General features: G+C 40.1%; 1 protein-coding gene across 1 annotated transcript; it reads left to right on the top strand.

Moving 5' to 3' along the window:
* On the top strand, positions 1 to 26,180 carry PKD2 (polycystin 2, transient receptor potential cation channel). The gene is made up of 15 exons (XM_032684830.1): positions 1 to 297; positions 7,201 to 7,314; positions 9,659 to 9,792; positions 10,149 to 10,399; positions 11,106 to 11,330; positions 11,861 to 12,089; positions 13,921 to 14,091; positions 15,217 to 15,398; positions 16,363 to 16,483; positions 18,901 to 18,999; positions 19,864 to 19,985; positions 20,584 to 20,701; positions 20,958 to 21,121; positions 21,918 to 22,065; positions 23,011 to 26,180. The coding sequence occupies exons 1-15, from the start codon at positions 99 to 101 to the stop codon at positions 23,242 to 23,244; spliced, it is 2,511 nt and encodes an 836-aa protein (XP_032540721.1). The 5' UTR covers positions 1 to 98; the 3' UTR covers positions 23,245 to 26,180.

The following is a 26,180-nucleotide window of genomic DNA, read 5'->3' on the forward strand; positions in this document are numbered from 1 at the left end:
TCTCCGCCTGCTCGCGGCAGGCCTGGAGCCGGGACAACCCGGGCTTCGAGCCCGAGGAGGACGGGGCGGCGGCGGCGGCGGCGGGACCGGTGCTGGAGATGGACGTGGAGTGGGGCAGCCGCGCGGCCGGCGCCGCGTCGTCGCTGGGCAGCGGTGCCGGGGGCGGCGGGCGGCGGGCGCGGCGCGGCCCCGCGGGGCGCGGCGGGGCCGAGGGGCCGGGCCGCCTCCCGGGGCCGCCCGACGGCGCCGCGCCCCGGAGAGTGGCCTGGGCCAAGCGCCTGGCACGGAGGCTGCGAGGTGAGGAAGAGCAGCTGCCCCAGCCCCGCACCCCTGCGCCCTGACCCCCGCTCCCGGCCCCGCGCGGCGCCTGTGCCGCTTCCTGCCGGCTGGCGCTCGGAGGAGCGCTTAGGAGTTGTTTGCAGTCCCTTTTGCCTGTTGTCCACCCACCCCTTTACTCCCTGCCCTCTTTTCCCTCTGTCCGTGTTCTTTTCCCATCGGTCCTTATGCCTCTCTCTTAGTGCACATCCATGTTCTGATCCCCTTCCCGGTTATGCCCCCCAGCACACGCAAATGCACCCGCCCCTCTCTCCTTTCTTTACCCTGTCGTGTTTAGACCTCTCTGCGTGCCAGCTCTTCCTCCTGGCTGCTTTTTGTGAAAGACATTTCCTCACAGGAGAGGTTTAGGTTGGATGTAAGGAGGAATCCCGATTAGACATTGGAATGGGCTGCCCAGGGAGGGATTGGAGTCACCGTCCCTGGAGGTGTTTAAAAAAAGACTGGACGTGGCACTTAGTGCTGTGGTCTGGTTGACATGGTGGTGTTAAGTGATAGGTTGGATTTGATGGTCTCAGAGGTCTTTTCCAACCTAGTTGATTCTGTGATAGTTTCTGGATGTATGTGGCTTTCTGACCCAACGCCAGGTCTTGGGAGAGTTGGAGCAGAATGCTCGTCATCCTCTCTTTTTCAGCTTCCCTTGTCCTATAGAAGAGGTGTTTAGGATGGAATAGGATGCTTGGCATGGGTTTGTTGGGAGGGTGTTTGATTGACTTTTGCTTTTCACAGTGCCTCGAAACTGCCCTCAATAGTCCAGAGCTGCCTGTTGATGCACAGCTGGGACCAGGGACATAGCTTGAAGTAAAACCAGGCGCACATTGAATGAGCATTTGAGGTGTTGTTCTAAGCTTACTGCATTAACTCTGCACTGAGCTGGCCTTGTACAGGGTTGATTTGACATAGCAGAGAAAATGGTGGATGGGGAGTTCTTTGGATTCAAGGTTGTGGGAACACATTGAAAACCCCCCCTTCCTTTTCAGAGAAGCTTAAAATGTCAGCATCAAACTGAGAACTTTAAACATAGGATTTGTTTAAGTGCCAGACAAGATCTTTATAGTTACAAAGCTGCAGGAAAAGTAAACCCTATTTAGAAAATAGTTCTTTCTTCTAAAATGTGGACTTTCTGAAGTGGTAAATAGTATTGTTACTGGCTGGCACAGCATCAGCAGATCTATCAAAACAAACTTGATTTTAAGCAAAGATTTGTAAATTAGGCTACTGTATATCCTATATGCCTTCTCTTTGATTTTTGTGTGCATTCAAAGATCATTTGCTATAATGATTTCTTTGGCTTCAGCTGTACTGCACCAAAACAAATCCCTCTTGAACATTGCAGTATCTTAGATGCAAGTTAGACTTGCAGAGATTATGGAATAGAGCATGTTTTCAGTAGATTTTACTTGGACAATATTCAATGACTCAAGTTACTTCATAATAAGAGATCAGAATGACTGGGAAAAATACCATTAGTGATTGCATTATGTGTGAACTGGCACCACTGCATTTTGGAGCCTTCAGTGGTGTGTTTCCTTTAGTCTGTCACTGAGATATGTAATTGCCTGGGAAAGGAACTGCTTCACATGGAGAAAGTAAAGTCTTCTTATAAAAATTCTTATCTAAGTAGACTATTCACATGCTCCCTTCATATTGGTTTTTGCCAAGAAGGAACCTGCTGTTTATGTCTTTAACTTTGGTGAAAACCAGCAGTGTTTGTACATGAGGTGAGTGAGACTGAGTTAGTAATGACCTGGCATGAGTTGCTACTGTTGGTTCTCTGTCATGATTTGTGCAGTAATACTCAAAACAGATTACACACACTGGGACTGAGTTTGGTGCTGATTTCTGAGCCCTTTTGAACCTGAAGGCAGAGCTTAATAACATGTCACTTGTGTAAAGTTAGAGTATTTGCAGATGGAAAGAAAGTCTATCAGACAGACAGACTCACTGCAATGAGCTACTGTTCGAAGGCTTGGTGAAATGATTTGTTAAATCATCTGTTTATCTGCATCTACAGCTTAGGGTTGTTTATGAGTGGAGGAAGAATGTTTATTTTTAGTATGTTGTGTTTAGCAGTTGGGGTTTGTTTGTTTGTTTGTTTTTAAGCATATATATATATATTCATCTTGTTCAACTGAGCAAACAGCAGAGCCAAGAACTGACTATTGGTGAAGCTATGTGCTGTGCTGGGCAGAATGAGTGCAGCTGAGCCTTCAGTGGCATCGGCATCAAGCAGATGTTGGCAGAGATGTTCTTGCCCTGCTCTGATAGATGGATCCTCTGCCTCCTGCCTAAAAGCAATATATCTCTGGCTAGAATGACCAGTTTGGAAGCTGATGTGTGTTTGTAGCTTGAACTTCTAATTTCTGCCTCCAGGCTAAGAGGTGAGGACCACTTTTGGCATGGTAGTATTGTGCATCCTTTTGACTGGCAATCTCTTCTCCATTGGGCATTGGCCAGTTAATCAGGTGTATGTTGTGTGGGGAATGGTTGCAAAGTTACACATTCTTGCAGTGCAAGAAGCCATTATCTCTAATGGCCATGGATCAGCTGCCTCTTGCAGTTTGAGACAGTCATTGTACGCTGGTGGTATTCTATTTTTAGCTGTAAAATGAAAAAATTTGGACTCCTGTTGTAGGAGTGTTTGAAGTGTATTTATAACAGAGTGGTTATTATCCACAGTTTCTTTTGATTTCAGACCTGGCTCTGTAGGCAAGTGTAGCTAAAGTTACTGTAGAAGACAGATGCATTTCTGGCTCTTTCATGAGAATGTTGCTATAAATTCATGGGCACAGTAAATGTCTGAGTGTGACTTTGGTGCTGCGAAGGCACTGTAGGGTGCCATACTTGCCTGTGGCATAGGTAGCACCTTCTCTGAAAATGTGGTCACTGTGCTACGCAGTGAAAGGGCTGATTTCAAGCCTGACATTATTATAGGACACTGGAAGGATGACTGAGGTTTTAGTATGGGAAAGAGCACTCCATAGTTCTTTTGACATTCCATGGATAACCATGAGGATCTTTGAAGACTGGATAATGGTATACTCAGTTTTATTTCAAGATGGCTAGAGGAAAGTAGCATAGATTTATTTAATGAAATTCCATCTCACTAGGCAGAACTCAACAAGAGGGATTAATCCTTTGGATATCACAAGTAATAGTACTACCATGGCTAAACAAGTTGTCACTCTTTACTGAAGGATATTCAGTGACAGGTTACACTTTACTTGCTGTCAATAAGAAAAATGCAGAGAGGATTTAAGATAATGGGATTTTGGTAATTGCAACTGTTGGGAAAACTGTAGCAGGAGTCACTAAGTGAATAGAAAGTCAGCGATTTCAGACTACCAGTATTTTAGGTTCTTCTCTGTGGATTCTTTTCAGATTTTAACAAGAGTCTCTGTGAAGTGACTTTAGTCCTTCTAGTTTTGCAGATCTCTTCAGCAGACATCCCAGATGCTGAGAGGAGAGGAGGGGCTGACTATATAGCTCTATTAAGGAGAAAGTTATCAAAAGTTTTGATGGGTAAAAACAAGGTCTGTTTCCAGAGCCAGGCTGGAAAGGTAATCTAGCCTCCCCTGCAGAGCTGTACTTGATTACCCAGAGCTGCCATGTCTTAATGTGTGTCAATACTGGCTATGTTGGGCGTTTCTTGAAAGGTTTTCTTAGTTCTCATTCAATGAAGGTATCAAATATCTGTCCCAGTCACTCATGGATTGTTACTTTCCTGAAGAATGCATCATGACATGTTTACTGCAGGCTCTGTATCTTACTAGGGAGTGTGAGCTAAGGATTGTGAGACTGTGTTTTGTTGTTGTTTTCAGACAAAGCATCTTTGTCTGAGGGTGACTTTCCTTCCCTTCCCTCAGTCTCATTCTTTCCTCAGAATTTCTGGGCAGTCAGGTTAGTTAGTGACATGTATCTTGGCTTGAGCTCCTTCAGAACTTAGGACTGTTACATAAATCTGAATTACTTTATATGCTTCTGTACCTTATAAACTTGGCTTTATGATTATAAAGGCATATGTGTTTATGTAAGTACATATGCATTATATATATTACATGTGTGCATTATATATATTACATATATGTATGCATGTGTATATAAAACATTATATATGTGCGTAAACAGAAAAATTTCAATTTCCTGTGTAACAAACTAGACTTCTTACTGTAAGATGAAATTTCATCTATTTTATTATCATTACTTTTTGGCAACTCTTCAGAGTTTATATACTCTTCAGGTAAACCATTTGAGATACAGAATGAGAGATTGTTAGTTGCAGATTTGTTTGATAAATGAATTACATCGATTCTGTCAAAAAGTTGATAAACTGTAAATTTATATAAGGAAACAAAATGTTCTTGGTGCTTGCAGCAGATTGTCAACTTAAATCCAGCACTGCTTACCTCCACTATTTTTGATGCATCTAAATCAGTATTCTCATAAGGCAAAAAGGAGAATAATATATATGTTGTAAAAATGTAACAGCTAATGAAAGCTTCAAGCTGGCTGATGGGCAAATTCAGAGTTCATTTAACACAAAGATCATCATATGATCTCTGGTGTGGTTTGGTTGGGTTTTTTTCTTCACATGTAACTTTCTGTCAGTCTTTGCTGACTTGACTACTAACAGTAGTCTAATATGACAGAGTTTGAGTTTGCAAGCTTTCTGCTTCTGCTCACCACATTTCTTATTGGTGAGTAATGTACTGACAGCCAGGACTTGGCTTTCTCGCCAGTTTAGCTCACTGGCTGTTCCAGCCTTTTCCTTCTCTCATCCGTAATGTTTTCCTGCCTCTATTATGAGGGTTGCTAGTGCAACGTAGTCCTGTGTTAGAGGCCGAGTTTGTGGAGTTCTTTATTATTAGTAACTCTGTAAGTGTTCCTGGATTTGTGTTTGTGTTTTCAAGAATGACCTAATGGGGAGGATTTGGCATTCTGTGTAGTAAAGTTGCAGTCTTTATATGTAACTTTTCAAACTTGGCTTTAAAGAACAGCTTTGAAAAAGCTCTCTTATTTTGGGGCTCACACTAGTGAAGGTTATAAGTTACTAATTAAGGAATGTGAACAGAGATTAATTCTAAGACTGTTAGTGCTCGCTGTGCCTATGCAAGAGAATTTTACTTGTTTACCTCACAACATAAAAGTGTGGTAGCTGAAAGGCTTCTTTCTTTTTTTCTTTTTTTCGTTTAGAAACACCTAACTTTTTTTTTTGAATAAACCTCATATTTGCAGGTCGAGGGAAGAGCTTCTTATTCCCATCTCTTTGTTAGCAAACAAAGGTCTGCCGCAGGCAGATTAGCCCTTTGTCTTGGTTTTACAGCAGTGGTTGCAGATCGACTGAACTCTTGCTTCATTGACAGCTTTATAATGTGTTTTGGCTATCCCTTGTTGCTGTTCCATTTGACTTCAAATTACTGTGGTATGTTTGATGGATTCAAGATTTTTTCCTAGGGAGTTTGAGGTTACTTCATTTCCATCTACTGAGAAGTAAGGGGTGTTTTGAAAGGTTGACTGTTTAAAGCACCTGAAAAGGATGGAAGTTTAGTGTGGTTCTGTAAGAGTGAATTTTTATACGCTTTCTCTCTCACCATAAATTAAAGTCAAATTGCCTTGCTTTATTTAGGCTTCAATGAAGAGAAGTTCCCTGAAGGTAGCAGTTCTGATCTGAGCATCAACAGCTGTTTCCACCTTTTTTTTTCTGTTCTGTATTAGGCATAGGAAATAAGTATAGTGGTTACTGTGTTTTTGTTTTAAGATGGTTGTTTCTTTTAGGGACTCCATTTAAAAGTTCCTTTTACTTTTCAGTTACCCTTTAGGAAGGAACCTATCAATAGCTTCTCTTACAGTGTCTACTTGAGAATGTCAAGTATGATATGAAGTGAGTGGCAGGCGGAAACAGTTCAGCTAACACTGTTGCTCAATTTGACAGCTTAGATGGGAGTTGCTCATTTAGGCAGCTTCTAGTGTTTAAATGATAACTCTTTGTTGTGCAGGGAAAGAAACTGTGTAGAAATGCTCACCAAGATCCTTGCTGTGTCTCTGTTGAACATGCCTTGCCTATCTGAGAGAGGAAGGTTATGATTTGGGTGTTTTTAAAAATATGTTTGATTCATGTATCCTCCTTTCACGTGGAAAGTTAGTTAAGACTACTCATAAAGGTTTGATAATGAGCATGCATTTTCACAGAATCACAGAATATGCTGAGTTGGAAGGGACCCACAAGGATCATTGAGTCCAACTCCTGGCCCTGCCCAGGACCATCCCCAAGAGTCACATCATGTGCCTGAGAGTATCATCCAAATGCTTCTTGAGTTCTGTCAGGCTTGGTGCTGTGATGACTGCCCGGGATCCAACAGTGCTTTTCATGTAAAAAAAACCCCAAACAACCAAAACCAAACCAAACAAAAAACTAAACAAAACCCCCAAAACAAACAAACACAAACCGCAAAACCAAAACAAAACAAAAAAAAAGAAAACGAAGAAACCCCACACCCAAAACACTACACTTCCATTTCTTGAAGGATGGCTATATCTGTGTGTGTCTTTATATCCTTGTATCCATTTTCATGCCATGTGGTCCTAAGTGAGAGCACTTCTGGCAAATCTTCTGCAGATTCTGTTAGAGTTCTGCTGAGCTGTTCCTAAATTATTGTGGTATCTCATGAATAGCTAATACTGACTGCCTCAGGCCCCATTCGGTCTATGAAAGAAATTGTTCTTACTTAAACTTACATCAGTTTAAAATCCATAGAAGAACCTGTAGTAGACGTGACAAAGGTTAAGCTTTCAAAAGCACTTATTATGTCGCTTGTGTGTCAAATATCAGACGTCTGGGCACATCATTATATATGTTTTCCTTTTAAGGTCTGTGGGGGACAAGGCTCATGGAAGAAAGCAACACCAGCAGAGAGCGATATCTGAAAAGTGTTTTACGGGAGTTGATTACTTACATGATTTTCCTTGTGGTCTTGTGTGTCTGTAAGTACCATTCAGCACTAATGCATCCAGTTCTGTACTGTCTCCTTGCTGTCTGTGATTCCGGAATGAAGGTTGTTTGATGTAGGAGGAGAATTAATGAGCAGATGTCAAGGCAGATATTTGGAATCAAGTATTTCTGTGCATGGGTTGTTGCTTGAAATTGAAAACACTACAACTTTCTGTGCCTTAACAAGTTTGGAATCTTTAAGAAGGATGATAATATTCTTTGGTTTTAGAGAGCATTTTTTTATTGTAGTACCATATTGCAGTGTAATGCTATGCATTTTGAAGTCACTGAATGGAACTGATAAATATGAAGAGGAGAACGTAGTCATCTAGGGCAAATCATTAGATTAAATCACCAAGTTTCAAATTCATCACCAAGCTTATGTTCAGATCATTCTAAGAATAACATTTCTTTCTAAGTAGCTGGAAAGGCAGAGATAATGCTGGCAACTTAGAAATATCTGATAATCTGTATTTGCGTGATATTGGATGTTTCAGTACTCGGGTGTATATGGATCACAGCTGGAGACTTCTGTGATTTAAGTGTGTCATTTGTTTTGTTGTCTTGATACCATATGAAGTATCATAACATTCTAGAACACAGAACAGAGTAAAATTCAATCTACAATGCAAGAAAGAACCCAGTATAGAGTTATGAAATAGATGTTTTATTCGGTTGCTAGGGAGAACAACAGCAAAGTCTGTATGCGTTGAGTTAGTGCGTCTTTGGAAAGCTGATATGTTTCAGTTCTCCAGGTTTTAGTGTGGGCAGTTCTGCTCTAAATGGGTGAGATGTCAGTGACAGTTAGGTTGTTTATGATCAGTTGTAATACAAGAAGGTGATGAGGGAATCTTGGAGCAGAAAAGCAGATGCAAAACTACAATGGCAGACTGACTCTGAGAGCAGGTCTGCCCTACTTGAATGTAGTAGAAGTACTGAAAGCCTCAAACTTTATACCATTGACAAAACTGTTTTGGTGTTGTACTGCAAACCTGTTTATATACTAAATATCATGGGTTTTCTTCCTCCATTAGTCCATTAAGAATGCTTAGTGCAGGTTTATGAAGTAATGTAAGACTGCTTGAGGCTGACATGCTGTGCCACCAAGAGAGGTGTAGCGTTAAAATGAAATTGGTTTCAGTGGGAGAAGTTTGACTTATAACAGGCTTTTAACAGTTTGTTTTGCTACAGGAAAAGATTTTTTGGAAACAGAATAAAGGAAAAATGTAGTGTGTTAAATATCTAGAGATATTGCTAACTCATTAGTATTTTTTAAGTGCTATCCTTTTTATTTTACACATAAGCAATAACTATAGGACAGTCTGGTCTGTCTGGTCTGTGGCTTGGCATGCTCTAGGAGAGAGCTTTCCAGTGCAGGCTAAATTCTGTGGGTATTTCTTGTTCCCTTGTGTTTTTGAGAGTACATATTTAGAGAGAATCCAGGTATTGCACAGTCATGTGATAGATTCCATGTGCCACAGCAGAACTCCATTAAAAATAGTTCTTATTCTGTGGTTGCTAAAGAAAACATTTGCTAAAGAAAACATTTTATAAAATTGTCAATACTGACGGCGATTATTCATTTTAGGCCTAATCTTTCAGACTCCTCTGAATTTTAGCCTTAAAATGGTTATAAGTATTTATAGGCAGTAACCATATCCACACCAGAGACTATTCTCTCAAGCCATCTTGGCTTTGTACATCATTTTATAATTTATACTCTGTGGTCCTCATCCAAATGCTTGGCCCAGTGGGAGGAAAAGAAGTAACACGCGGTCATTTATTTCCTGTGCGGAGTTTCTCTTAAAAGGACTGCACATCTGGGGTGGAGGTTCACTACCTAACCATAAGCTGCCAGTGTCATTCCCAGGGCCCTGCAATATCCTGATTGACTGTCATTAGCTGCTCAGCCAGGGCATAGTTCTCCTGAGGGCTTTGTGCCATCCACACCGGTTCTCTGTGCATGCCTTGGATAGCACAAGTCACCTAAAAAGGTAGTAGCTGCTTCTCTTCAGGCTGCTGAATCATGTCTATGTTTTTCTTGAGGTTAGCTTTTGTAGAAGTATTAACAATAGAATGAGGTGTGGGAAGGAGAAGAGAGTATTTTAAACTGATCAATCATTCTATCTTCCCTGCTTTTTGTATTTCAGTAACAGTTGACAGATGGTGCTTGATGTGGATTTTGTTTTGGTTTGAAGCTCATGAATTCCAGTACAAAATATGTACAAATACAGTCTGATGTATTCAAAGCAGAACAAAATACCTTTTTTTGTTCTTTTTCTTTTCTTCTCTTTCTCTCATTCCTTTATCTCTCACTTCTTACCGAATCTTTTGCAGTGACTTATGGGACAGTGAGTTCCAGTATGTACTATTATACAAGGGTTATGTCGCAGCTCTTCCTGGAAACACCTGTATCAAAAACAGAGAGAACTGATTTCAAAACTTTGTCCACCATGGATGACTTCTGGAAGGTAATCTAAACCCGAGTTTTTATCTCTCTCTTGTTGTGGTTTGCTTGTCCTGTCATGGCCTCTAAATTTAACTGCAGGATCTTATTTTCTAACATGGTAGGGTTTGTGCAAGAAGATCTATGTGCACAATGTCAAGGCTGTGGAACAAATTAGGCCTTTGATATGTAAAAGTTTAGAACCCAGGTCATGCTGGTGGGGCAGGGTGGGGCAAGGTGGTGGAATGTCTTTGGAGGACAGGTAAACTAAGGCCTTCTGTCAGTAAAGTTATCAACTGCAATTCTAACACCTCCATGGAATGAAGACCTATAAAAACAATGCTGACAATGTGCCAAATAAAATTCTGTCGTCCTCCACAGTTCACAGAAGGCCCTTTGCTTGATGGTCTTTACTGGGAGATGTGGTACAACAACAAAACCATGGCAGAAAACAAAAGCTTCATTTATTATGAGAACCTGCTCCTTGGGGTGCCTCGCATTCGTCAGCTGAAAGTCAGAAATGGTTCGTGCTCAATACCTGAAGATTTAAAGGATGAAATCAAAGACTGCTATGATGTCTATTCTGTAGCTAATGAGGATACTGCTCCTTTTGGACTTCGAAATGGAACCGCGTACGTAGTATTCCTGTAGACACAGACTTTATTCCTTATTTCCTGACCTGGCTTATGCTGAATTACACACTAAGTCACTTGGCAGAGGCAACTTTGCATTTGCTTTTGTATGTTCTGTCTGTAATGCCAGGTAAATACAGAGCAACTGCCAGTTCTGCTCTTGGAGAAACCTTCCAGATTTGGAGAGGACTGTGCTCCTGATCCCACTGAGTTCAGGAGCTGTCCCTGTGCCATCAGTAGCTGCTGTGCATGGGAGACATGCTGCATTCTGAGCGCAGCACTGCAGACCTCACCTGTTCTGGTATCACAGATTGTGTTGCTGCAGTGGGTTTCAGCAAGTTGTCTTCCCTGGCTAAAAACAGGAATAACACTGCCCCTCTTGGAGGATGATTTGTGAGTTGAACTGTAAAAGGTTTTGGAGGTGGAATGTAACTATGTAAATGCAAGTTTCTTTGTTTCCCTGAGGACAGGGTGGGTTTCGTAATTAATATACTTGTGACACATCTTTTTATCTTAATTTTATTGTATTTGTCAAAAGAACTTTTCTTTCTCCGGGGTACATCAAAACTTTTAACTAGCACCTCTTAAAACAGCTTTAAGTAACTGATGCAGGGTTTTTGGTCAGGTTTTGTTGGTTTCTATTTTGTTAATTTTAAGTTGAAGGTGGGAAGACCAACGTGTTCTGCTTCACTTACTTTTGAACTAGTTGGACATATACCAATGAGAAGGATTTGAATGGGAGCAGCCACTGGGGCTTGATTGCCACATACAGCGGGGCTGGTTATTACCAAGACCTCTCGAGGACCAGAGAAGTGACAGCTCTGCAGATTGCTAGCCTTAAGAAGAACCTGTGGCTGGACAGAGGGACCAGAGCAGCTTTCATTGATTTCTCCGTGTACAATGCAAACATCAACCTGTTCTGCGTCGTCAGGTATGAACAGAACCACAGCAGCATAGACTTGGAGTTTTCTTGTGATTGCTTTGTTTTAGGATGTGGGTGAGCATATGTTTTGTATAAAGGAGGCAGACGACTGCATTGACGTGCCTCCCTGTCACAGAAGTGAGACTCCACGTGGTGTCTGCACTCACTATCTGGAGGCAGTCCTGACTTTCCTGATGCCACTGCGGTTTGGGTGCAGTTTGCAGGCGACTTCTCTAGTGAGTTGGCTTAGTCAAGTAAATACATGGGTATACTGCATCAGTCTTTAGACACCATGAAACAGATAGAAATGAAAACAAATCTCTCTGTTTTCTCACTGTTCCTAAAAAGCTTTGGGTTTTACTCAAAATTGAGCATGGTCATGTTTACACCTTTTGCGTGGTGTCTTTTCTGAATCATATGTGATCTTGTTTCCATTATTTAAATAGTTATATAAATAAAACCAAGTATCTTTTAGTAGCGCTTTTCATCAACTCTGTGTATATTTAAGTATTTTCTTCTTTGCCTTTCTTTAAATACAGGTTGTTGGTGGAGTTTCCAGCAACTGGAGGCCTTGTTACGTCTTGGCAGTTTCAGCCAGTGAGGCTGATTCATTACATCTCCACTTTTGATTTTTTCCTGGCAGCCTGTGAAATGGCATTTTGTCTTTTTGTTCTTTATTATATGGTGGAAGAGATCTTAGAAATTCACATTCACAGACTGCGCTACTTCAGAAGTCTTTGGAATTGCCTTGATATCCTTATCATTGTGGTAAGTGACCTTTATAATAAGGCTGAACTTGCTTTCTAAAATGCACTTTTTGGAAGACACTGGTGACTCGGTATTCCTATTGTGGCTTTAAGGGATAGGACCGTCTTTAGGAATGACACTTACAGACTATTAGGCTGCTCAGTCTGAATAAGATTTTTTTAGTCTGTGTTGTAATGTTGGTGTGTTTTGCAAATTCAGTTGTTCTGTCTTCAGTGGTTTCAACCTTTGCGTCCTGGTGCAAAGTTAGAGTGTTTGTCCATTGTGCTTTTCAGGATTTGTCTGTAGAGGCATAGCCATTATCAGAGGTAACAAACTTGCCCTCTGTTCTATGTATCTGATACAGACTAATGCACTGGCTTTCAAGTAAGAAAATCATCCACTTTTAAGTAGTGATTTGCATTTTGAGGAATGGGACTGGGATTTGAATGTGTTTTTGCAAAGAACCACAAAGAGATTTGTTGTGGTGTTAAATACTCACCAGCTAATACCAAGTTTGAAGAAGTGTCTCAAACTTGTAGAGTGCTAGCAGCTGTCAGGGCTGCTTTCTTGGTTAAGTGGACGGTGTTGTACATCAGTAATTCTTGGTGTAGCAGAAAATCTGAGTTTTGGATTTAAAGCTACATAATATAATTCTCTCTGGACTCATGTCAAGCTGTTCTTATCAAAAGTATACAAAGCCAGAAGTGCTGAAATAGTTCCAGTCCCACACTCATTTTGTATCTTCAGGCTTGGATAAATCAAAGGTTTCAAGTCTTGAATTTAGTATCTGTAATCCAGAGAAATCATACTTGCATCACAGTGCTTTTTAAATTTCGGAGGATGTTTACATGAAGTGTGTGCTGTTTGTTATACTTAATGGTGGGAACAGGAATAAGAGCTTGGCTGTTACAGTCAGTGAAGAGTGTTCAGGTGTGAGTGTAAAATTCATTCACACAAAGGGTCAAAATTCTACGTTTATACCTTGCCTGAGGGGCATTAAAAATTTTAGAATTATGTACCCATGACACTGCTTACATGGTGAAGTGTTCACTTACACTATTGAACGGCACATTTGCAGAGGTCAAAGCAAGAACCTTGCCTGTACGGTGGAACTGCAGCTTCTCTGCTCTAGCTTGTTCTGGGCAATACTGGGCAGTCTGTACTCTGGAGAAACTGTAGTGCCTTTTTGGCTACTTCTGTCTTTCTGCTCTTTACTCTTGTCGCTTTTGTGGTTTTGAATTGTCGTATTTCCTTCCTTATATTTTTCTTCTCTGTGACAGCTTCACTTTTCTGAGACTGCCAGGTGTCACTCTCATCTTGTCCTTCAACTCTGGCAAGGAAATGACTTCCAAATCTTCTGACTCCCAGACTACTTATCTGTAGTCCAGGACTATAATGATTTTCTTGTGAAATGCATTTCCTGATATGTCCAGAAATTGTAGTTTGGATCCCATGTCAAACAGCAGCTACTGGGCTGGTAAATTACTCCTGAGTGAAACCTGGCCCCTCCAGCTACCTGGCTCTAAGCACTAGTGGGATTGGTGATCAGAGGGGTTGACCCTGAAGGACTCTGAGAAGTTTATATAAGTGATTTTTTTGTTTTGTGTTCCCTAGGCTCTGTGCAATCTCTTTTCTGTTTGAAACTTTATAGTCAGGACACCTTGAAAACAGTATTGTTTGCTTTTACTCAAAGCTCACTTTATGGTATAAATGTGCTATAAATAACATAAAGTTATGTATAAATAATATGAAGTTCCTCATATCCTAATATTTTCTGACGTATGTGGCTAAAACAAGTTGGTTTGAACTCCTAATCACCTTTTGTAAATTTGTACATTTCTTTTGCACTCAGCTCTCTGTGGTAGCTGTAGGAATTAGCATTTACAGGACATCAACTGTTGATATGCTCCTGAAGAAGCTGCTGGAAGATCAGAACTCATTCCCCAATTTTGAACCTTTGGCATATTGGCAAATGCAGTTCAACAACATTACTGCAGTCACCGTGTTTTTTGTCTGGATTAAGGTAACTCTAACACACACATCCTTATTCTAATGTTAGAATGTGAGCAGTATTATGAGTTTCTCATGATACATTATTTGAGTTTTAGTTGTGTTTCTCCCAAAATTGGTCATGCAAGAAAGTCAGAACACAGGGGTAACTTCTTGCAGATGAAAAGCAAGGTTGTAATTTGCCACAGGTTTAGTCAGCTCTTGTTAAAATCTGGAAGATATAGTCAGTGCTAGTGTTTTGTCAGCAAGCACAGGAAATGTTTTTATTATTCGTCGATTGCTAAGTCGGTAATTCTTACTGGGTACTGCCTTATCCTAGCCTGGTTAAACCATGCCCGTATTATTTATTCCAAACTTCTGAATCATTAGAAGAGTTGGTAAAGCTAATCCAATTAATTTGAAAACTTGATATATATATTGCTTTAGTTAAAAGTAACTTCTCCTTTCCAGTGGTGCTTCTTTTCTTGCCTATACTCATTTTCTGCCCTCTATATGTATAAAGTTGCAGAGGAACGTTTAGTTAATAAACTAACAGGAGAAATGTGAGATAAATAATAAGTGAATTTCAACTCCGATGCTTAGATTCATCAAGCAAGTTAGCTAATCTCTTACTGTTTCATAAGAAAAAGTTACATCTAATTTTTGCATCATGGTTAAGAAATAAAGTGGGTCATTATAAGACGTAGTGGTAAACTGCAGAGTAACAGAATAATGCAGTTTGGAGGGGATCTTGGGAAGTCTCTACTTCAGCCACCTGCTTGGAGCAAATCAAAGCTGTGAGATCTGCTTTTGTTGTATTTTACTACTTCATATCTAGCCATCTTCATTGAAGATAAAGATGGATAAACAGGCTTTTGTAAATGTTTTGGTAATGCTGTTCTGAAGCCAGGGTGCCAAATAGAGAAATGAAAAAAAACCCCACACCCAAACAAGAAGTCTGCCTTCTCAAACAATTTTCCACAGGTTTCAAGCCTCAGTGTTTTTAGGAAGTGATGTATTTCTAAATGTAAATTAACTGACTTTGTCTCCAAGCATATCCAATAAGACATCTGGTGTAAAAGGCAGGAGAGCAATTGTGTTGAGAAATTGTCTTCCTTGTCTTCACAGGTTTTTCTTGTGTTTTTTTTTGTTTTAACAGCTTTTCAAATTTGTTAACTTCAACAGAACGATGAGTCAGTTATCCACTACCATGTCTCGCTGTGTCAAAGATGTCATTGGCTTTGCTATTATGTTTTTCATTATTTTCTTAGCGTATGCTCAGTTGGCCTATCTTGTCTTTGGCACTCAAATTGATGACTTCAGCACTTTCCAGGATTGCATGTAAGTACCGGTGTAAAAAATGCAAAGAATTTCCCAGTACATTGGTAAATGGATCTGCTCACCTTATCTAAGTAGATAGCTGCAGACATATCACTGTTGATGTAGCCCAGTAGCAAATGCATTTTTTTATGATTTTTAGCTCAGAAAACGTTTTTGCTGTGAGATTAAAAATATGCTGTCAGATAATAGTCAGATCAGTGAGCTAAAAATTGCAGATTTTCATTGGTGGAAATGACATGGTTTTTACAGCAATTGGTCACATTCCCAGAGAAAGCAGTGACTCCGTGTTCAGCAGTTACATGCTTACAGAAATGTTGGGTGCATAATAAGGCTGTGCTCCTGAATAGTGTTTGTAGTTGGTTGACTCAAATGGAGTCTGTCTTAGCTAACCAGAACATTTGTCAGCATCTGCTGGAATGTAGGAGAGTGACAGGACTTAACATAAGGTTGTTAATAATTTTTTCCTTTATTGATTTTCTACAACATAACCTGATTGTAGCTGAGGCAATTAACAGGTTGTTCAGTAACCAATTCCCCCTGCCCCCTAATAGAGAAGTGGAGGAACTTAAGCTGGTTCTGCTGTAAAATGCCAAGCCTCTTCCAGCCTTGGCACTGTCCAGACAGCTTTAGAGGGAGAAGGTTGGGGCTGCAATGGGGAGATGGTAGTGGGTCTTAAGGCTCCATAATGGTAATCATTGGTTTGCTCTGCTTCCTGTTGCCCCCAAGCAACTGAAAAGCAGAGGTAACCACGTTGGTTTTGTTCTGTGTGGCATCTGACCATGAGTTTGGTTGTACCTAGAGATGGACTTGAGAACTGGTTATTGCAGTGCCTGGTAAAGTACTAGAGTAGTGCAGGCCTCTCTGCAGCCCATCAGTCAGACTGTTAGAAAAAAATAGTTTGAGTATCCTTTCATAACTCCAAAAATGTTTTCTTCAACTCCTGGATGTGTTTTGTTTTTTTAAGATTTACTCAGTTCCGCATCATTTTGGGAGACTTCAACTTCACAGAGGTTGAAGAAGCTAATCGAATTTTGGGACCAATTTATTTCACTACATTTGTGTTCTTTATGTTCTTCATTCTTTTGGTATGTACACTTTGTTTATGCTGGGTGGGCAGGTGGCTATTTTTGTGTTGCTTTTTCTTTGATTCCCACTGCTACTTGTGCCTTTTTCTGATAATGATGAGTGTGTGGCCCATGTAGGGACCTGAATTTTACATGGCTGGTTACACACTCTTTCATTTTTTGCTTCATTTAAAATAGATTTGCATTGTATGTTTGTTGTCATTCCCATGTAGTGCTCCATGCTGTGAGTTTTGTTTTGTTTTTTTTTTTAATTATTATTATGAAGAATTTTATTTCTAAAATCTGAATAGTGCCTGGTTGGCATACGCAGCAAACCTGTATCTTTTGTTGAAAAGTACCTGTAGTAGCTGTACAGGCTCTTGGTTCATAAATGTGTGACTGGCTGTGTTTACAGCAGCCTGGTTCACAGATTTTCTGCTAGAAGAGCCTAGTTCATCAGCAGTGCAGCAGGTTTCAGAAATCCAGGTTTGCCTCTCTTCTATCTTCTTTTACTTCTCAAGGGCAGAGTAGCCCCTGTCTTTCTCCCTTTCCCAATGCAGATTACCTGTACACTTTTCAAAGAGCATTATAAGAAGCTCAGCTTACCTGAGGGGCAGCATGTAGGCATTACTGACAAATCAGTGAGTGTATTGTTAGTGACTACTCATCTTTTGTATACTCTGTTAATACTAGTATTGAATCCATATTACAGTTTTACTGATAATTTACATAACAAAATGGAGGGAAGAGACCTCTCTCTTAGAAACCTAGGATACCAATAAATTAATTTTTTTATGTCAATACAACTGGAGAGCTCTGGTATCTTTTACCTGGATGTACTTTTCAGTTAGTTTGGTACTAACAACATATAGTAATTTTATTTCTTATGATAGGACCAGATGGAAGCCGTTATCTGAGCAAGCAGGAAGCTTCAGATCATTCCCCAAACTGTGTGTGTTTTGGTGATTTGATAAAGCGTCAAGTATTAGAGCAGAATTTTACTAACCTTACATCAGTCCTGTATAATCATAACTTTCAGAGTTATTTAATGACCCTTGGACTTAATGAAGCATTCTATTATTATTATTATTATTATTTGAGATGAGGAATGGCATTCAGGTTTAATTTGTGGGAAAAGACTTCATCCTGGATGTTTGCTACTAAGGAAGCAGAGAATTGTAAGTGTTCAGTGAGACGGACCAGTAGCCAGTAGAAAAATAACATGGGTCTCTCTGGCCAAAGAAGCAAATGAGGCAGGTTTTGTGTTTACTTTTTAGTGCCTCACAGATTCCAGAGGAACAGCGTCTTAAGTGTCCAGCAAGGGAAAGAAATATTTTTTTCTAAGAGGCAGCAGAACTGTGAAGTCACAGCAGGTTATCCAAAATACTGTCTATAATTTGTGTGCTTATTAATATCTGTACAGCCTCTCGTTTGGCTTGGAGCGATATGTTATTGTCAGCCCCTGGAGACCAGTCTGAGACACTGAGTTAGGGAAGATGGATAGAAAGTGTCGATTCTTAATGTTGGGCAGCTGAAAGCAAAATAGTCAGTAGTCAAGTTACCTCTTACTTCTCTGGTGTTGGGCAAGAATGCATGAAGAATACAGCACTGGAAGGTTGTTCTAAAGCGTGTTTTTTCAGTCCATGAGGAAACAGAGGTTTAACACAGCCTTTCTGTATGAGAGTGGCACATTGAACATACCAGTAAATTTAATAGTTCTTCTTGAACATGAATGTACAACTTGCAGCTCAGTGATGTTTACTCCATGTCCATTAGGAACCTTTCAGTAATGACAGCATGGCTCAAGTCAGTTATATGCTTGCTACAGGGGTAGTGAGGCCAGTATTTTCTCTTTTCTCTGAACGAGCAACCAAGCTCTTTTCAGAGTTGATGCCATACATGCCATGTGTCATGTCTGATTTTAAGCTTTTCGGTTTTTATCTTTAGTGTGAAATGCAAACAGAGCTGTAACTAGAAAAGAACCTTTTGTTTGTGCTGTTTATTACAGGATGAGTAGTTAACTTGATTCCTCGGGCATTTTTGTTGCCAGCTGTGTTGCCTTTATTGATTCATAGTTGTTACCCGTGTAAGTTTGGCCTTGCCAAGTAAAGGGCCAAACATACATATAACATTAAACAGGCTTGGTTTATTGCCTTTGCTGTGTGTAGGTGTGAAGCCTCTCTGGAAATTAATTCTTCAGTTATATTAATAACTGTCTTGATTAAAAGTTCTTGTACTTCAGCACACGTTGTATTTCGATGTCAGGCTCTTGATGTTAGTGCTTTTTAAACAGCCTACCATTTTCTCCTGGACTTTTAAAAAAAAAATCATATATAGGTCTGCACATGTATAAAAAAATGATATATAAGTCATAGGAGCAGTAGGGCTCAGACTTGTTGAAATTTCAAATTGGGCTTTTTGATTTCTCTTGTGAACAGAACATGTTTTTGGCCATTATCAATGATACATACTCTGAAGTCAAGTCGGACATGGCACAACAGAAGGCAGAAATGGAACTGTCTGACCTTATCAGAAAGGTAAAAGTAATGTTTTGTTTGTTTGATGTCTTATTCCTCACATCTGAACTTATTTCATAAAACGCTACATAAACTGTACAAAGTAAAACTGGCAGCAGCTGATGAAAATACACATCTTTTAAAATAAATGAATCTGAGCTGAGTGTAAATTAACTGAATAAAAACTTCCCATCACAGTGTATTTTAGTCATCTGAGACTTTGCTTAGAATGATCAGCCTACTGAATATGACATAGGATTTTTCTGTCTAGACACATACATAAATATTGAACCGATGAAGTTAAACTGATATTTGGTACGATCACAGAATTGAGATTTACTCCATTTCAGGCAATAAGATGAAGCAAATCTTGACTAATGTGCTGGGAGCTCCCAGAAGCAGCTGTCAGTAAGGTTGTTAAATATAAAGTTGTAAGCCTGACCTAAATCCTAGTTGAGGAAAAACATGTGCACATGTTCTAATAACAGAGCAGTGAAAAGTGCTACTGGTTTTGGATGAGGATTCTTTTAAAAGTCATTCTTAAAACTGAAGAATGAGAGATAAGCAAAATGACTGCAGCAGGTTGTACCTTCCAGCGTTGTTTAAAACTGTCAGTAGCTGCCAAAGGTATCTTTGTGGGACAAAATACTCCATTCCTACTCAGTAATTGAATTGCAAATTGAATGATGAAAGCCTTAGCTCTGACTGCAAAGGTATTTAAATGCTGAAATAAAAGATGGATAAATTGGAGGAAGAGACAAATTCTTGCAGGACTTTTGGAACACACTGAGTGATAGTATAGCTGATTTTTGTAATCAAAAAAATTATTAGAAATCAAATCTTAACATTTCATGACAAACACTAAAATTTCACTTTCTCTTTTAGGGCTACAACAAAGCCATGATCAAACTTAAACTGAAGAAGACTACTGTTGATGACATTTCAGAAAGTCTGAGACAAGGTGGAGGAAAACTAAATTTTGATGAACTCCGGCAAGATTTAAAAGGGTAAGGGAGTTCTTACTGCTTGTCTTGAGTAGTATTCCCAGAGATATGTGATCTTAAGATTTTGATGTTATTTTTCTTCAGCTTCTGTGGTGTGGCAAGACTACACTAATAAAGACATATGGCCCCTGCAGTCTGCACTGTCACTGGTGTTGCTGCATTGGGGCAGCATCCCACATTAGAGAAAGGATTTGGAGCTCTAGGGCCCAACCTCTTTGAATTTCTGTGTTGTGGGGGAAAAGGTTCTGAGGAAGCAGAGATTTAAGACCTTTGAGGAAATAGTAATGTTTCTGTCAGACCACTGAAGAAGTTTGTGAACAGGCAGGAGTCCAGGGAAAGGTAACAAATCAAGGAGGTATGGAAGGGATACTTGGGAAGAAGCAGGGTGCAGTATAGGGGAGATTAGTGCTATAAACTAATGAAAGGTGAGAAACGAAGGGTTTTTTTATCCGTGTTGTGAATTTGTAGGCAATGCTGGGATCAGTCATGTCTTTGTCTTGGAGATGAAAGTCTGTCTGAAATGAACTGTTTTCTAATACTAAAGATTCTTTCAGCATCTGAAAAATGGAAAGTAAGGGAACTGCTTTTACTGCCTTTTCAGGAAGGGGCACACAGATGCAGAGATTGAAGCAATATTTACCAAATATGACCAGGATGGGGACCAGGAATTGACAGAGCATGAACATCAGCAGATGAGAGATGACCTGGAAAAAGAGAGGGTGAGCTCAGCATTAGGACTGCTGTGCCACCAGCACTGTCTGCCAGTCTGCTCCTCGTGCTGGTTTGCTGCCTCAGAAGAATCCTCTTGTTACCCTTCACATTTTCTGTCATCCCTGGCTGTCTGAGCAGCACTGTGAAAAGGCACAGGGGAGCTGATGGAGGGCAACAGGTCTTTGACCTTGTCACCACCATCCCCCATGTACAGGTGAAAGTTTTTACATCTTCTCTCTCTCTCTGGCATGTGTTTTCACAAAGGAGGATTTGGACCTGGATAGGAGCTCTCTGCCACGTCCTCTGAGCAGCCGCAGCTTCCCCCGGAGCTTGGATGACTCCGAGGAGGATGAGGATGAAGACAGTGGACACAGCTCCAGGAGAAGGGGCAGCAGCTCTAGTGGGGTCTCCTATGAGGAATTCCAAGTGTAAGTTTATCCTTCTGAGGGTGACAAATCTGCATGGTGGATTTTGGGTTTTGGTTTTTTTTCCTTGTGGGTTTTCTCCTTTCCGATATATAGTATTCTTTCCTGTAACTCTGAGTATTAAATTATTAATAAAAACAAGTGTTATGTTTTTATGGTGCAGAAGTTGCACCTTTTAGTAGCTTTCAAATAATATCTGAACTGGAAGTGCTTTAGAGAGCCTCGTGGGAATTGGTCAGAAAATGAAAAATTAGAATAAACAAATTAAAAAAAAACCCAAACAGCAAAACCCCCATGTCCTTAAAACCTGATCATTGAAAAGACAGATAAAATGGTCATGTCACAATAATGCCAGAAGACTTTTCTGGTTTTTTAAGTAGTAAAAACTCGAGGTTTTTCTAGGTTCAGTGAGAACTTCAGCTGTTGTTTCTAATAAGATTAAATTACTTGTGACCGTGTATTTCGTCTGAAATGATAGATCTCCATATGAATTAATTATAATGATACTAGATGAGTAAAGAACTATGTAACTGGAATGAAAAAATTTTTATGATGATGCCCTAAAAGCAATGAAAACAGAAAGATGTACTTTTTTTTTCCATGTGCTTTTACCCCTGTTCTGTCTTCATGCTCTAGTTTACGTTGTGCCTCCTGGACAGTAGGACTCATTTGTGGGAAGTCAGATGGGCTCTTGAATAAAAACGGTGTCTCATCCTTATCTGCTCTGTGTGTTGACATGCTAGAACGATGCTGACTGGGAAATGTCAGAGTCACTGAAGCTCCCACTTGTTGCCCTCAGACTCATGAGGCGGGTCGATCGCATGGAGCATTCCATCGGCAGCATTGTTTCCAAAATCGATGCGGTGATTGTGAAGCTCGAGGCAATGGAGAGAGCCAAGATAAAGAGGAGGGATGTGTTGGGAAGACTGTTAGATGGAGTGACAGAGGTAAGGAACCCACTCTCTCCAGTCTGGTCACAACCTGCATGGCTTCCTTGCTGTTAGCACTTCTTCCTAATGCTTGGCTGGGGAGGGAGGATTGAAGGACTGTTGGAAAAGGTGAGGTGGGGGATTTGGCAGTGGCCAAGTGATTCCACTTGTGTGTTAGGAAAACATGAAATTTAAAACATTAAATTTTGAGGGCATGATCCAAGGTTCAGTTATGACAACCTGTCTTATAGCAGGCCTGTGTCACCATTTAAACCCATGATATTCAGTAGTTGCTGAAGTTCATCCCTTAGTGTCTGTTAGCATTAATACAATTTTATGAACTGTTGGAGTCTTGGGGATCCAGCCCAACAGGCCCTGCCTGTTCTTATTCTCCCATGTTGCTTCTGGGATTGTGTGTGGCAGGGGGAAGCAGCTCATTTCTGCCGCCAGGGTTACCTGACTTCTATTGCTTCCTCTTTCACCTTCTTTTTCTTGGGGGCCTTTTGGAAGTGGACAGTGGGAAAAACGTGTTATTTCTGTGGATGCTAAAATCTGTCGGCTTCCTGATGGGAGCAAGAACACACAGAATAGGGCTGTCAGGAAGTGGGTGTTATCAGGAGGACTGTCTTGGTGGGTTATGTAGGTCAGACTTGCAATTGCCCTGTCACAGATATAGTGATCCTGGGTGTTACTCGTTCTTGAGGTGGGGCTTCTTCATGGGTGTGCTCTTCTCAGTATATTTTACATTTCTGGAGATGGATTTAAATACAAAAAGTGTAATACAAATTGTGCTTTCCTAAGCGAAGGTATTACATCACTGGAAATAAAACGATTTACTATGGTAGCTGTGTTTCTCCAGTGGCCTGTGGAAGTACTTGAGTGGTGTAAGAATTTCCTATTGGATTTTGCTTAGACTGCAGTTTGGAAGCTGCGCTTCCAGCTTGTGTCTTTTAATGTGTTTAGGATGAAAGACTGGGCCGTGACAATGACATCCACAGGGAACAAATGGAGCGACTTGTGCGAGAGGAGCTGGAGCGCTGGGAGTCGGATGATACTGCATCCCAAATGAGCCATCGATTGGGAACACCACTTGGACTGAATGGCCAGCCTCGTTCGAGGAACTCTCGGCCATCTTCTTCCCAGTCAGATGGTATTGATGGGGGAGGAGGAAATGGGGGGAACAACATCCACATGTAGGATTAACTTCGTCGGTGATTGCAAATGTTTCAGGTCAGTATTCAGCCAGCAAATACACTACACTGTTTCCCAGCATGAGGTGATCATTCCGATCAGACCACTAAGGACAAGTTTCACTGGTGGGCAAAAGTAAATATTCTCTTCATAAGTCATTTTCAGACCTATGTAAGCCATGTGTCATGTTTGGGTTACCGGCAGTGAGACTGTCAGCCATGGAAACAAAAACGCAGGAAACAGAATGGATATCAGGTGTGACAAAATCTACTGGGACAGAAATTTGATTCCATACATGTATTATGGGGAGTACTTTCATGAGGGCTGCAAGCATCAGACAAAATAACGTTCTGTGGGCAGCACTCTAAAATGAAAGGCTATGAGTCTTCTGCTTTCCCTTGGAAAATATGATTTTTCAATTATTTTAAAAGCAAATTTTAAAAGAAGATGGCATCAGTTTATTTTCTGATTCCTTATAACAGCTGACAGTTTTCAAAGAGAGAAAACAGCAATTTTTTTTTTTTTTATTTGAGTTGCTATCTGATTTTGAGAGTATTCTTGATGTACCAGCATTTTACCTAACATTTTCCTGTTTCTGAGAAGTACTACATTTCTTTAAGAAGAAGAAAGTGCACTTAGTTTGTACAAGTGTAAATTACGTAATTCTGTAGTAGAAACTGAATGCATTGTAATTAGCATTTCAGAAGTAATATTTGAGAGCTGCCTCTTCACACCCAACTAACATAATAATTTTCAGCTGTGTTGCAAAGTGTCCATTTTTTAATGCCATGTTTTCATGATTTAAGTGTTCCTGGGATAAATATTGCAGAGGTTCTAGGGCAAATATGGCTACTTTGCAGAAAATATATTATTTACAAGCACACAAAATTCAAAAACACTAATTTTTCTGTGGGTGTGGGAAGGGGGCAGAGAAGTTGCTAACAGCTGGGAAAATCTGATCTTGTGCCATGTGAAGTTCTAATAACATCTCAACTCTGCAATCTGTATTTAGATTTAACGGAAGCGCTTGTAAAATTATTAGGTACATTTCTACATATGCTTTTCTGCTGAGGTGCAACACGATTCCTTTGGGAAAGATGCTTGTAGTATAATCACGGATTTTTAGTATTTCATTTCCTCTGTTTCTTGTGTCATAGAAGCTTTGTTTTTGAAATTGAAATTATGTTGGTTTCCTATAGAGAGCTTTATAGAAATATAGAAAGCAGTGTTTGGAGTTTTGCCTAGCAACATGTTTCCATACATCGAATGCTGGTTTAGGAGGGAGGTTGTCAGTGGTGCTTTTTTCCTGAAGATGGCAGTTGTCTTGTGTTTAAAGACTTAGAGTTGGTGAGAAGGATAATGGGAAGCTACACAATCAATTGCATCTTAGCTATTAGTAGGGTATATAGGGGAAAAAATGCCTATTTAACAAAGTATAAGTAGCACATATTATGCTACCTTGGTGCCTTTTGTTTCAAAAAGCAGTTGTTGCCCGGGTTTAGCTCCTCATTCTTGTGGGAGCACTGCTTAGGCAAAGCTTACATGATCCATATATTCTGCACTGGCTGGATGTGCAGTGACTCAGACTGCCTTTCTTCTAACCAGAGAATTTGCTAAAACTGAATAGACTTCATGCCTTTCCCTTTTTTGAGTTTATGAGAAACCATATGCACAGAAACATAATTAATGGAAGGCGAACAGGAGGAAATTCAGTGTGGATTGGAATTTCATAGTAGCCTTTTGTAGAGAACAGAATTATGTGGGAAAACAGGTTGTGATTATTGTGAAGTGTTTTTTTTTCTTTCTGTGGGTTATTTTGTCTTGTACTAGGAAGAAATTCATACTGTTCCACAAGAGTTCCCATCAGTTTGCCAAAACAGCACAGTGGGTAGGGCATATGTGTGGAACGAAGACACTCGGACTAAGCTCTGTCTTCCCTTGATTGATCAAATCTTTGGACCATAGAAACCTTTCTGAGAAAACTTTTCAGTGTTGAAGTGGCATTTCTGACTTCAAACAAACAAACCAAAAAGAAGCACTAGCTGTACGCATGGCCACCTGGTGTGCAAGGAAAATACCAAAGCAATTTAAACATACGGAGGCTTATCTTTATATACATATCCAAAATGTGTAGTGTATTGGTATGTGATGTGATTTGCAGCTTAAACTTTGAGGCACACTGACCAATTGCATGTGTGTAATATGTAATTGGTGTTGGGTTTCTAGGGTCAAGGGTCTAAATGCTATGATAGTATTTAAAAATCAATGACTCTGGCCAAATGCCTCAACTTGAATTGTCCAGCAATCAGCTGGGATCTTATTAGGGGTACCCTGTGTTGAGGTTTGTGTCTGTGGCCTGTCAGTCATGTGGCATGCAGAGGTTTATGGCAGCAGGGACTGAGGAGTGTGCAGAAGTGATCCAGTGGTTATTTTTTGGTGAGGCAGGGCCTTCCTGGGGGAAAAGAAAGCGCACTTAGACCCGTCAGTATGGTTTTGCATGGGCTTCCTGTAAAAATGTATCTTTCAAAATGTAAATTCATCTTTTATTTGTACTATATGTTTTATTATGAAAATGTCTGCATTCATAGCTTTATTTGTTGAGGTGTATTTCTGTAACGTGTCGTTACTTAATAACAAACTTCATCTTGAAGTGCAATAAGTTCTCATGGGGTACCCCTGTGTGTTGACAGTGGGCCTTGCAGTAAGTGCATTGCCACTTGAAAAGTGTTACAAATATTTTTTAATACATCTTTCAGTTTTAGATTATAATATCATTTGTTAGTTATTAGAGCAGTAAGATTTTTGCATAGTAATATACAGTGTTTGATCTTATTAGGAAGCTGTTAATTATGCAATTCTTCTACAATGAGCAAAAATGGATTGATCTGTAAAACTGAGCACTTTACTTCCTAATAAACACTTTATATTCTCTATAAACCAAA

The sequence above is a fragment of the Chiroxiphia lanceolata genome, chromosome 4 (genome assembly GCF_009829145.1).
Source record: "Chiroxiphia lanceolata isolate bChiLan1 chromosome 4, bChiLan1.pri, whole genome shotgun sequence".
NCBI classification, from domain to species: Eukaryota; Metazoa; Chordata; class Aves; order Passeriformes; family Pipridae; genus Chiroxiphia; species Chiroxiphia lanceolata.

Bases quoted from the DNA above. Each gene is read 5' to 3' on its own strand.
- PKD2 (XM_032684830.1), top strand. From the start codon at position 99: ATGGACGTGGAGTGGGGCAGCCGCGCGGCCGGCGCCGCGTCGTCGCTG. The intron at 9,793-10,148 runs GTAATCTAAACC...CGTCCTCCACAG, and splicing joins CCATGGATGACTTCTGGAAG to TTCACAGAAGGCCCTTTGCT. The intron at 21,122-21,917 runs GTAAGTTTATCC...TGTTGCCCTCAG, and splicing joins TCCTATGAGGAATTCCAAGT to ACTCATGAGGCGGGTCGATC.